The sequence below is a fragment of the Rhincodon typus genome, unplaced genomic scaffold, assembly GCF_021869965.1.
Source record: "Rhincodon typus isolate 14 unplaced genomic scaffold, sRhiTyp1.1 hic_rhity00002574, whole genome shotgun sequence".
NCBI lineage: Eukaryota > Metazoa > Chordata > Chondrichthyes > Orectolobiformes > Rhincodontidae > Rhincodon > Rhincodon typus.
Genome location: NW_025968212.1, coordinates 4,555 through 18,219, shown reverse-complemented (window position 1 = coordinate 18,219; position 13,665 = coordinate 4,555). Strand labels below are relative to the sequence as shown.

Genomic DNA, 13,665 nt, shown 5'->3' with positions numbered 1-13,665 from the left:
GGAATACCTTATTGCACGTCTTCTCAGTTCCACAGTTGCTTTTAGACTATCCCTCTAGCTGCCGCCTCCAGGTCACCTGAACACCCAACTACATACACAACAAGGAAAAGGTGTCTCAAGTTCTATTCCACCTACAAGCTTAGATCCTACTTGACATCTGCTTACTTCTTTCCCCCTTAAGAATATTCTTCACCCCCTCCGTGATGTCTTTTACATTGGTATTGAAGGGGTTGAATCAGTTTCAGTTCATTCAGGGTATCATATTGTAAAAGCAATGGCAGACACGGATGTATGAAGACAGGCTAAAAGTACAGGAGCTGCACTATCAGCAAGGTGGAGCCGGCATTGGGTGAAATACAGACAATGCCTGTAAAGGCTGTGGGAAAACATCAGATAATGTAAAACACCTGGAGTGTGTAATTTGTACTGTATATATTTGAAGGGACTGGAAGCAAAACGTGATCGATGCTCAGATGACGTGCAAGAAGAAAGCCGCAGGATAGGATACTGACAATTGCAGTTTACAAAGGGTGAAGGAAGAAAAACTGATCAGAAAAACATTGGAGTAAAGAACAACAATGGGTTTTGCTTAAAAATGGGCTGTTATAAGCAATATAATGAAGGGGGAAAGTGGGTGGCCTTTTGTAATAGAGTAGGCAGTAGATTGGAAATTCAGCTCAGTATTAAACAGGGTACTTGGGTAACAAAAGTGGGAAATTTGAATAACCATTTCCAACACTGCAGGCAATCACCATATACACATGTTCATGTTACCTTGAGCTCCTGTTTTGGCTCTATATGCTTGATGGTGGTGAAGTAGAGATTCTTGCCATACTGGTAGACCACTAGGTTCTGTTCCAAATGGTTCTGTGCTTGACGTACAAACATCATCCAATTGCACAAGTTCTCATCAGACAAATCAAACCATAGATCAGCGGGTTTCTCCTCATCTTTACAATCCTCTCTTCCTACTCCCATAGCAATCTGCCAAAAAGAAAACAATTTGCATTTGTGTATTGCCTCGTCATCACTGATGCCTTGGAGTGTTTCAAATAATTAATTTTTTGAAGTATTGTCACAATTATGTTGGTAATGCAACAGCCATTTTACCCCAGCAAAACTCTGTAATGATCATACTATCGACTGACCAATTAATTGATGACTTTACACAGGTTGCTCCATAAAAAGTTAAACTAACTTCAAATTTCTAATATGGATAAATGTTGAATGATTTTTTGAGGAGGTATGTTGGCCACTGTACTGAGGTAATTCTGTCAATTTCAAACAACTGTAAATCAGGCAATGGTTTGACATTCTTATTTCAGAAATACCATAAGACAAACCAGTCGGAAAAATGGAAAACATCATAATGGATTTTGTTTTTAATTCACTTGTGGGACATGGGCGTCGCTGGCTAGTATTTATTTCAAATCCCTAGCTGCCCTTGAACTGAGTGGCTTCCTAGGCCATTTCAGAGGACAGCTGAGTGTCTACCACACTGCCATCGCTCTGGAGTCACATGTAGCCCAGACAAGGATGAAAATGGCAGATTTCCTTTTCTGAAGGATATTGAGCCAGATGGTTTTTACCAACAATCAGCAATGGTTTCACAGCCATCATTAGATTCCTAATTCCAGATATTTTGAAAACTGAATTCAAATTTCACCACCTGCCATGGCAGGATTCGAACATAGGTCCTCAGGATATTAGCTAAATTTCCGGATTAAAAGTCTAGCAACAATACCATTAGGCCATTGCCTCCCCAAAGTGGAGTAGACAATATACTTGCGAGGCAAGGCATATTTTTAAGCACAGTGTAGTCCACGTCTAATCTGTACTTAAGTTCACCTGGGTGTTTTTAATGCTATTTCAGACCGTATTAGCAAGTGTTCAAATCCCAAACACCATTGTGATTCACATCAACTTTTATAAGAAAGAAAAAAGGAAAATACAAAGTGGAAGCCTTTCCCACCTTTAGGTGTTTAATGATTCTGATTTTAGAAATATATTACAATTCTAAAAAGGCATATTTCTAGTCTTGGATACCTGCACCACCTTAATAAAATAAAACATGTGCATATGAACAGACTAAGAGACATACCTTTAAATGAATGTAGTTATCCTTGAGTTCAGACTGCTTAACTAATGGACCCTCCACAGGGCCAAACTGCGTGCGCTTTGGAATCCGTCTCTTGGAGAAGATTCCACCAGCAAATCGGTTGATGTAGAGAATAAGCGGCAGACTGGCCCTAGCACGGCTTAGGACAGGCCGATTTGGAATGCAGTGCAGGGCACCATGTTTGAGGCACGCAGATGGATGAGCTTTATTACAATCCTCACACCCTGTGGAAAGATCACATTGCCATAATGAGGAAAATAAAAGGGGCTTCACTTTGGGAGGAATTTTGTTTACCAATGAAATTGCTATGTGTTAACATCCGGACAGTTGCGCTGCCAACACCTCAGTTGTGGCCCTGGGTGTAATAATGAGCAACAAGCTATCTTTAAGGCGGCACGGTAGCTCAGTGATTAGCACCGCAGCCTCACAGCGCCAGTTCCCGGGTTCGATTCCAGCCTTGGGCAACTGTCTGTGTAGAGTTTGCACATTCTCCCCGTGTCTGCATGGGTTTCCTCTGAGTGTTCTGGTTTCCTCCCACAGTCCAAAGATGTGCAAACTAGGTGGATTGGCCATGCTAAATTGCCCATCGTGTTCAGGGATTTGTCGATTAGGTGGAATTTAGGGGAATGGGACTGGATGGGATCCTCCGAGGGTCGGTGTGGACTTATTGGGCCGAAGGGCCTGTTTCCACACTGTAGGGATTCTATGGAATAAAAATTGAATTGTGCAGCAAGACTTGAATAATGTCCAGACTTGGGTTGATAAAAAGACAAGTAATATTTGCATTGCACAGCAATAACCATTTCTAACAAGGGTATATCTAACCATTTCACCTTGACATTTAATGGTACTGCCGTGACTGACACCCTCTCTATCAACATCCTGGCAGTTATCATTGACCAGAAACTGAATTGGACTCGCCATATCAATACTGTGGCTAGAAGAATAGATTAGAAGCCAGGAATCCTGCAGCGAGTAACTTACCTCCTGTCTCCCCAAAGCCTGTCTATCATCTGCAAGGCTCAAGTCAGGAGTTTTATGGAACACTACCCACTTGCTTGGATAGGTGCAGCTCCAACAACACTCAAGAAGCTTGGCACTATCTAGGTTGACTGGCCCATTTACTGGTATCAAATCCAAAACTTCAATATTCACTCTCTTCACCGGTAAGCACAGCAGTGTGTACCATCTATAATATGCACTACAGCAACTTGCCAAAGCTCTTCCAACAGTACCTTCCAAACCTGTGACCTCCAAAACCTCATACACTATTCTGACTTGACCTTTACTGTCACTTGGTCAAAATCCAGGAACTCCCTTCCTAACAGCAGTGTGGATGTACATACGCCAAAAGGAATACACAGAGGTTCAAGAAGGTAGCTCGCCACCACTTCCTCCAGAGCAACCAGGGATGGGCAATAAATGCTGGCTGAGCCAGCAACACCCACACTCCATGAGCAAACATGTAATTAAAAAAAAAGAACTAAAATTACACTGATACTGTTAAATAATTGTCGTGATTCCTCTGATCTTCAGGGGAATGGCAAGTAGCAATGTCCACTTACATAAATCACAGGGATTAAAAGGCCTTGGAGGACCTGGCTCCCAATCATCAACATCAGATGAATCTACATCATCATCTTCCTCTTCTTCATCCTCTTCTTCTTCAAAGTCCAGGTCTGGTTCAGCTGAGTCCATTGTCTCTGGAATTTGCTGCACAGAATTGCTGTCTCCTGTTATCTGATGTATTCCATTATTTGACACGGGCAAGAGAGCCTGGAAAAGCAGATAAGAGCAAGTTACTGAGGTCTAAGTTACTGACAAACCAACTTCTTTGCTTCCCTCAATTAAAGAACAATCACAGCTTTTCCCATCTTCATTCCCTGTTAACAGGCCGTTCTTGTCACTCCTTTCATCCTCATAGACTGCTGTCAATGTATCTTACAATAACTCCAAAAGCTAAGGGGACTATTGACTTCCTATTCCTCCTTCCCTGCACTGGCACATGCAGATTCACAAGTCACAAAGCCGCACGGCAGAAGCTCATTCGTCCAATTTAAAAACATTCCTAACAATTACTGAACTTCTATTGAAATTGTGACTATTTTACCTGAGAACTGCTCTCAGTCATTGGCTGCTGTGCCTCCGTCACACTGCCAAGGACTGCCAGGTTGGTACCAGTCACATTCTGGTTAGTAGGCAGAAGAACCGTTACCTGGACATAAATAAACCGATCTGTCAGAGTAAATAAGCAACTAATAATGTAATATCGCAGACCTGATGAATTGATTTTGCCAAATATTTTATCACTCTCAGGAATCACTGAATCTTATCCAGTTGAAAATCATTCTCAACAATAATTGTATCATTAGCTAGACTAACCTTTCTCTTGTGTACAGATCTACTTCTGTTAAAGTGGAATATAATCTGTTTACACATTTATTTTTGCTCATGCCAGATTTCTGATGAAAGTAAAACATTACTGCTCAGAGTTATAATGAGTTGGTACAGAACATCATCTATCGCTAATATGGATTGTTTTGGCGGATACAAAGCTTGCATAGATCTGAAAGAATTAAATTTCTTGAAGTTAGAAATCTAGACGTGGAAAGTGTGGGACCATTCCAACACATAAAACAAGCGTAGTGATCAAAGAAAAAAAAAACAGAAAGCCAGGGACAGTAAACAACTTTAAAAACGTGAACATAATAAAGTAGAAGGAAAGGAATACAAGCAGTACATAGGAACACCAAAATAAGACAGTTAAGATCACAAAGATGAAAGATTTATCCTTCCATCCTTGCCACCCAGGTTGATGGGGTTGTTAAGAAGGCGTACGGTGTGTTAGGTTTTATTGGTAGAGGGATTGAGTTTCGGAGCCATGAGGTCATGTTGCAGCTGTACAAAACTCTGGTGCGGCCGCACTTGGAGTATTGCGTACAGTTCTGGTCGCCGCATTATAGGAAGGATGTGGAAGCATTGGAGAGGGTGCAGAGGAGATTTACCAGGATGTTGCCTGGTATGGAGGGAAGGTCTTATGAGGAAAGGCTGAGGGACTTGAGGCTGTTTTCGTTAGAGCGAAGAAGGTTAAGAGGTGACTTAATAGAGACATACAAGATGATCAGAGGATTAGATAGGGTGGACAGTGGGAGCCTTTTTCCTCGAATGGTGGTGGCTAGCACGAGGGGACATAGCTTTAAATTGAGGGGTGATAGATATTGGACAGATGTCAGAGGTAGGTTCTTTACTCAGAGAGTAGTAAGGGCGTGGAATGCCCTGCCTGTAACAGTAGTAGACTCGCCAACTTTAAGGGCATTTAAATGGTCATTGGATAAGCATATGGATGATAATGGAATAGTTTAGGTTAGATGGGCTTCAGATTGGTTTCACAGGTTGGCGCAACATCGAGGGCCGAAGGGCCTGTACTGCGCTGTAATGTTCTATGTTCTATATTCTATAGAAACCTACAAGCTTCCATCCAACTGCCTTCCAAATGGTTCACTACCTGTTAGTCCCACTTCATGAATAGAATCAATCCCATGAAATGACTTCCTGATATCATTTCTAAACGTATGTTTTCTGAAAGTATGTTGCCCTCTCTACCTCAAATTACAGTGTAACTGGAAATTGTGTTCAGTATTAACCTCTTGTGATCCACTTTATATCCTGCATTCTTGCGTAAAATACCCTTTGATTTCCTTTCAGGACTGCAGAATTGAATCTTTTCTCTGATATAGAAAGCAAATCAGTTATCACTGAGTTATCAGTGTCAATGTCCTGACCAAAACAGGTGCAGGCAGAAGTCTGACCAGAGGGGTGGTCCATTTTAATATGGAAGCTTGAGGTAAATCACCAGATTTGTCATTCCACTTTCTTGTTGCTTCATGTTGATGAAGACAATGTACATTTCACGCTTTCACTAAGGTTTCTTTCAGGTCTGTCCCAGCATGTTAAACACTGACCATTAAACACATATAGCACAGAAAGTAACATACGCGCCACACAAGTGCCAGGTAATGTCCAGCTCCAACAAGAGAGAATCTAGCAATTGTGCTTTGACATTTATTGGCATTGCCGTCTCTGAATTCCCAACCATTGTTAACATTGACCAGAAATTGAACTGGACAATCTGTATAAGTACTGTGACGGCAAAAACAAGTCAGAGGCTAGGAAATCTGTAATGAGCAAGTTACCTCCTGACTCTCTAAAGTTTGTCTTCCAGCCGCAATCATGGGTATAATGGAATACACTGCACTTGTCTGGATGATTGAAGCTCCAAAACATTCAAAAGCTGGATACCATCTTGGATAAAGTAGTCTGTTTGATGTGCATCATATCCACAAACACTCATTGGCAAGTTCAAATGCAACAAGACCTGGGCTGACAAGTAGCAAGTAGCATTCGTGCTGCACAAATGCCAGGAAACACCAATCTCATCATTGCCCTTGACATTCAGCGGGTATTATCACTGTTGAATCCGCCACCATCAACATGCTGGAGGTTACCAATGATCAGAAACTCAACTGGGCTCACCACATAAATATAATGGCTTCAGCCACAGGTCAGAAGCTAGGAATACTGCAGTGAGTAACTCACCTCCTGACTTCACAATACCTAAACACCATCTACAAGGCACAAGTCAGGAGTGTGATGGAATACCCCCCGCTTGCCAGGAAGAGTGCAGCTGCAATACACTCAAGAAGCTTGATACATCCAGACAAAGCAGCCTGCTTGATTGGCACAATATTCACAAACATCCCCTTCAAGCCACTGACTATGCTGACTTTAAAATTATTTTGGTGTCGTTCCATCAGTGTCACTGGGTCAAATTCCTGGAACTCCCACCACAACTGCATTGTGGGCCTCACGAGAACACAGATTGCAGTGTTTTATGAAGGCCACTCACTACGTTTTCTCAAGGGCAACAACGGATAATCATTACATTTTGGTCCACCCAGTGATGCCCACATTCTTTTAGTAAAATTCACTCGCTCCACCACTGTCCCTGGCAACAGAGTGTACCACCTACAAGATTCACTGAAGAAATTCTGTGATGATATTATAGCTTTAAGAAGTGTATTTTGTCCCGGTTTTTCATAAAGGAAGAAAGGTTGAGACAGAAGTGACAATCAGTCGTCTCCAAAGCCAATAAAATAAACAGCTTGTGAGGCCTTGGTTTCTTTTTTAAGAAGTTGGAACAATAGAAGCAGCTTTAATGACCGTGGTCAAGCTCCTACAGAACCAGGAGTTTTTTTTTAGGTTTAGCCTTCAGTAACAGTTGCTGGGGTCTTGAAGCTGGATGTGGAAACTCTTATTCCTTTCTGTTAGAGCTAAAAGCTACAGTTCTTCCTGCTGCTAAAATTGTATGTGAGACAATCTATTTTACTGAATTTGCCTTTGCCAAGTGTGTGCTTATGGGATGTTACTGTATTGGAACAAGTAATTAGTGGCAGTTATTTATATATAAAAAGTTTTATTAAGCATTTCGATAGTTATACTTAAGCCAATTTTTTTTCTTTTATTTTGTCTGTATTTTAATTATAGCGTATGAATAAAGTATGTTTTGTTTTGAGACTGGTAGTTTGACCAATCGAACTGTATCCAGAACAGAACACCTTACATTTACCTTTAAAATAAAAAAAAGTTAGGGTCTAGATTATCTTCGGAATATACTTTGAGGGTGTTTGGTCTGGTCCATAACAAATGGGGGCTCTTGTTGGGATCAAAATTTCCTATTCCTGGTTGAGTTTAGGATTATTGGACTCAAAGTGGCGAGTGTTGGTAATTTTTTGTTTCGGGTGTTGAAATCGGTCCATGCAAATAGGGTGTGTCTTGTGTAATAATGGCTTTTTAGCCATGAAGAGTTTTCTGGGGATGCAAGACATCACTTCAGGAGTTTTACAGAAAGTGAGCAAGGCAAAGCTTTTGGAATTGATAGACAAGTTGGAGATGGGGATGCCTCCATCTGTGTGAAAGGGGGAGAGCATTGGAGCAATAGCTCTACACATGCAATTGCTGGAAATGCCTTTGAAATCTTTGAAAATGCTAAAATTCAATTGCAAATGCAGTAGCTTGAACATAACAAGGGAATGAAATAGTTTGAATTACGACTAAAAGCAGAGTAAAAAGAAAAGAAAGGAAGGTCCTAGCAGAAGAAAGGGAGAAAGATAGAGTTTTCAAACTTCAAAGGGTTGGAACTGAAAACTCAAAGCCAAATTAAAATGGCGGCAGTAGAGGTGAAAGGTAGGAGTAGTAATAAGGACAGTGATAGGGAGCAATCTCATCAGATCTGAAGGCCTGGTGTGGATCTGTTTAAATAAGTGCAAGCATTCCCAAAGTTCATCGAGAAAGAAGTAGAAGCCCTTTTCATTTCATTTGCGGAAGTGGCTAAACCAATGAAATGACCAATGGCCATGTAGGCATTGTTGGTCTAAAACAGGGTTGGTAGGTAGAGACAGTAGTGAGGTATTTGCATCTCTATCAGAGGAAGTTTCTGGGGAGTATGATGTGGTCGAAAAAGCCATCTTAGGTGCATATGAGGTAGTACCAGAAGCCTACAATGTTTTAGTAATCCAGTGAGGGAACCTGGTCAAACGTACATTGGGTTTGAAAGGATCAAACAAAGTCAGTTTGATAGGTGGATAAGGGCACTGAAAATAGATCAAAGACAGAAAATTATTTTGGAGGAGTTCAAATTCACTTCCTGAAGTAGTGAGAACTCATGTGGAAGAGCAGAGTTAAGACTGCAAGATCAGCAGTGGAAATGGCAGATGGTTAAGAGTTGGTTCATAAAATCAGTGTTTGGCTTCTGACATCAATTTCAATCTGTGAAGGATAACTATTGGGGAAAAGAGAAATCCTCCGGTAGAAAGGGAAACGGAGATCTCATTGAAGACAGTAAAGGTAGGTTACCACAGGGTAAGAAAGAAACCCATGAGAGGGAAAGAGAAGTAAAAAAGCTCAGATAACAAGGTGTAGAGCTGGATGAACACAGCAGGCCAAGCAGCATCAGAGGAGCAGAAAGGCTGACGTTTCGGGCCTAGACCCTTCATCAGAAAATTTGCTGAAGAAGGGTCTAGGCCCGAAACGTCAGCCTCTCTGCTCCTGTGATGCTGCTTGGCCTGCTGTGTTCGTCCAGCCCTGCACCTTGTTGTCTCTTCAATTATCACAAACTCTGTTTGATCAGATGGTAGATTATAAAAAGACACAAAAACCGGTGGAGGACAAAGTAGAATTTTTAGTTCAGAGAAATTTGCTGAATTATGATAGAAAAATGAAAAACTAAATCAATTGTATCAAAAAGCATACACAGAAAAAGAATCTGAGTGTACCCCAGAAAATTACTATCTTAAAAATGAAGTCTTGATGAGGAAATGGAGACCATTACATATTCACGTGGATGACAAATGGGCAGAAATTAATCAAGTTGTACTACCAGTGGGCTATAGAAAGGTGGTGCGTTGGGTGGCATGTGAATTACCAGCAGGGGGTCATTTGGGAGTAAGGAAAACTCAACCCAAAATACAAAAATGTTTTTAGTAGACTGGACTGCATAAGGATTTGGTTGAGTTTTGCTGGACATGTCATACATGTCAGATAATAGGAAAACCCAAGCAGCGATAAAACCAGCACCCCTAATACCCATTCCCGCATTTGAGGTGCATTTTACAGTCTTAATTGGTTGACCCCTACCTAAAACAAAAAGTGGGAATCAGTATTTGTTGACCATAATTGTTGGGTCTACTCGATTTCCAGAGGCCATTTCGTTATGCAGTATCACAGCTAAAAGGATGGTTGAAGAGTTACTCAATTTTTTAAAAATGAGATACGCACTATCCACAGAGATACAGTCAGATCAAGGGTCAAATTTTACATCAAATTTATTCCTGAAAATTATGGACAGTTTAGGAATAAAACAATTCAAATCCACTGCACACCATCCAGAATGGCAGAAAGCATTAGAACAGTGTCATCAAGCTTTAAAAACCATGTTGAGATATTGTAGTCAAGACAATCCAACCAACTGGGATAAAAGAATTCCATTTGTACTCTTTGCAATTAGGGATGCACCTAATAAATATACCAAATTCAGTCCATTTGAATTAGTTTTTGGGCATGAGGTGAGAGGACCACTGAAATTAATTAAAGAGAAATTGGTGAGTCTGAGTTCAGAGACTGTATATTTGGACCATGGATCAAAATAGAGTGGGTGAATTGGCTAGACAGCATTTAAAAGTATCACAACATGTAATGAAAGAAGAAGCAGACAAGAAATCAATATTTGGTCATGGAGATAAGTGTTAAGTGTTACTCCCAGTGGTAGGTGAACCTTTAAAAGCAAGGTTTAGTGGGGCTAATCAAATCGAAGAGATTGAGTGAGGTGAATTATTTGATAAGAACGCCAGATTGAAAGAAATCTTAAGAGTGTGTCATGTGAATATGTTCAAAAGGTATTTTGATAAGGAAGGAAAGCAAAAGGAGAATGTGTTACTGGTTACAACATAAAGTAAAGAACCAAGTTCAGATGATTCTGAATTGGACCTTCCTCAAATTAAACTGGACAATGAGGAAGTTCTCAAAAATTGTGATAAATATTGGGTTACCTTCCAGAGGAAAATCAAAATGACCTGAGAGTGTTATTACAATCACATGGAAAAATATGTGGGAATAAGGTGGGAAGTATTAATCTAATTACGCATGATGTAGATATAGGAAATGCTGTTCTAATTAAGCAACATCCTTACAGACTTAACCCTCTAAAATTGGCACAGATTGAAAAGGAGATTGAATGTGTGCTCAAAGACAAGATAATCGAAGTGATAGCAGTGAATGGAGCTCACCTATTGTGATGGTACCAAAACCAGATGGTACCCAACTGTGTGGACTATCACAACATCAATGCAGTTAAAAAAATCTGATTCATATCCTATTCTACATTTGGGAGACTGTGTTGAGAAGGTGGGACAAGCAACTTATATTTCTAAGTTGGACTTACTCAGATGATACCTGGTAGGTACCTTTATCCAAAACAGCAAAGGAAATTTCGGCTCTCATGATGCCAAATAAGACTATCAGTTTACAGCATGGCATTTGGCATGAAAATGGAGCCAGCCACATTTCAAAGACGAACGAATAAAGTCATTTTTGGATTAGCCAATTGACTACATCAATGATCTTGTGATTTATTTAGTCACAGATGGAAGGAACACTTGAAGGATCTATCGGAATTGTTTAATCGACTTTGGGAGGTGGGGATGGTGATAAACCTGGCTTACAGTGAGTTCGCAAAAGCCCAATTCACATTTCTGGGCCATGACATTGGACATGGACTAAACAACCTCACAGGATGTTAAAACAAATGTTATTGGGGGGTTTTCCATACCATCAATGAAGAGGGAAGTACTATAATTGCTGAGACTGTGTGGCTTTCATTGGAAGTTTGTACTGAATTTTAGCAGTGTAGTTGATCCACTGATTGGCTTATTGAAAAAATGCAGAAAATTTCAGTGGATGGCACACTGTCACAGAAGGCATTTGACAGCCTGAAATCTGTGTTAACCACTTGCCCCCGTGTTAACCACACCTAATCACGCAAAGCCATCCAAGGTGGCTATCGATGCAAGTGATTTGGGGTATCAGTGCTGTACTCTTGCAAGACGATGACAACAAGACAGAAAGACCTATTGGGTACTTTTTCCAGAAAACAGAATAATTTACAATAAAAATATTCCATGATTGAGAAGGTGACCTTGAGCTTGGTGTTGGTGTTGCAATATTTCAATATTTATATTGCCAGCAATTGTCTGAGATAATTTCATATCCTAATCATAACTACTTCCAAAGTCTTAAAGGGGTTAAGAATAAAAATTTTAGACTGTTTAGGTGAAGCTCATCATTGCAGCTATTCAATTTAAAAATTATACACATGGCAGGATGAGAGAACGTAATTGCCAACGTGTTGTCGCGACTTTGGTGAAGGAAGATGGAGGCATTTGAAGAAGAGGGAAGATGGGTATAAAATGGACTGAAGCAAACTGCAGTAGTGACTGTTTGCATGCTTATAGAAACAATGTAATTTACATGTATTGTCATGTACTAATAGTATATAGAACAGCCATAATGTGGAAGCAGGCCATTTGGCCCATTGAGTCCATCCAGACCCTCTGAAGAGCATCCTACCAGACCAAACCCCCTACCCTATCCTTGTAACCCTGCATTTCCCATGGCTAATTCACCTAGCCTGTACATCCCTGGATACTTTGGGCAATTTAGCACGGTCATTTCACTTAACCTGCACATTTGGACTGTGGAAGGAAACCGGAGCACTGGGAGGAAGCCCACGCAGAAACGGGGAGAATGTGCACACAGTCACTGGTGCTGTGAGGCAACAGTGCTAACCATTTAACCACTGTGCCACCCATTACGTAGGACTAAAGGCTTTTTTAAAGTGAAGCCATCATTGTGTATTGATAGTTTTTTTTTTAAAAGGGTCAGGGAGAGGTGTGACGATAGTATGGCTTCAAGAGGCATATCTAGTCATGTTTTTTTTTAATTTAAATGAAGAAAGTTTGAGAGAAAAAAGTGACCAGCAGTCTGTTCCAATGCCAATAAAATAAACAGCTACTGAGGCCCTGGGTTTTTTTTAAAAAGTTGGAACAAGAGAAGCAGCCTGAATAGATGGGGTCAAGTTCCCACAGAACCAGGACTTTTTTTTATGTTTTAGCCTTCAGTAGAGTTGCTGCAGTCTTGAGACTGGACGTGGAAGCTCTTATTCCTTTCTGTAACAGCTAAAAGCTGGGTTCTCTTCCTGCTGTTAGAATTTCATGTGAGGTAATCTATTTTACTGAATTTGCCTTTGCCAAGGATGTGCTTATGGAATGTTACTGTATTGGAACAGTTAATTAGTAGTCAACAACACATGTATTCTTTTGTTAAGCATTGATAGGTACAGTTAAGCCAATTATTTTATTTGTCTGTACTTTATGTATAATGTATGAATAATGTGAGTTTTGTTTCAAGTCTAGTAGTTTGACCAATCAAATTGCATCCAGAACACAATGCCTTACACTTACCTTTAAAATAAGAAAAAGTTTGTATTTAGACTATCCTCTTAATCTACTTTGAGGGGGTTTGGTCTGGTCCATAACAATTCACCATGACTCTTTAGGCAGCACCTTCCAAATCCATGACCACTTTTATCTAGAAGAACAAGGGCAGCAGGCATATGGAAACCACCACCAGCTTTACAAGTAGTGTACCGCAGAACGCCAGAGCACTGACATTGCAATATATTCTATGATTCAATAAGGATGATCACACAAAAAAGTGTAGCAACTTCAATAAATAAAATTCAACCAATGATGAAGTCAGATTTCCAAATGAGTTGACATAAAACACATGATTACTTGTTAATATCAAATCAAGAGGCACAATCCAAACTCACTGGATTAGAAACAAGGCAGGACAATATCCGTAGAATGACAATAGTCAAATAGTTTGGAACTTAAAACAACAGAATGAATTAATAGAAAAGCCTTCCTGCTCCT

The 13,665-nt window shown here is 40.3% G+C and overlaps 1 protein-coding gene across 1 annotated transcript; it reads right to left on the bottom strand.

Annotated features, from left to right (window-relative positions):
• Window positions 1-774: 774 nt before the first annotated feature.
• On the bottom strand, window positions 775-13,246 carry LOC125481551 (PR domain zinc finger protein 10-like; the record flags this gene model as incomplete). The annotated part of the gene is made up of 5 exons (XM_048593261.1): window positions 13,192-13,246; window positions 4,230-4,334; window positions 3,685-3,895; window positions 2,102-2,343; window positions 775-984 (listed from the first exon to the last, which is right to left on the bottom strand). Coding segments are annotated over exons 2-5 (684 nt in total), but the record flags the coding sequence as incomplete, so codon positions are not given.
• Between the last annotated feature and the right edge of the window lie 419 nt (window positions 13,247-13,665).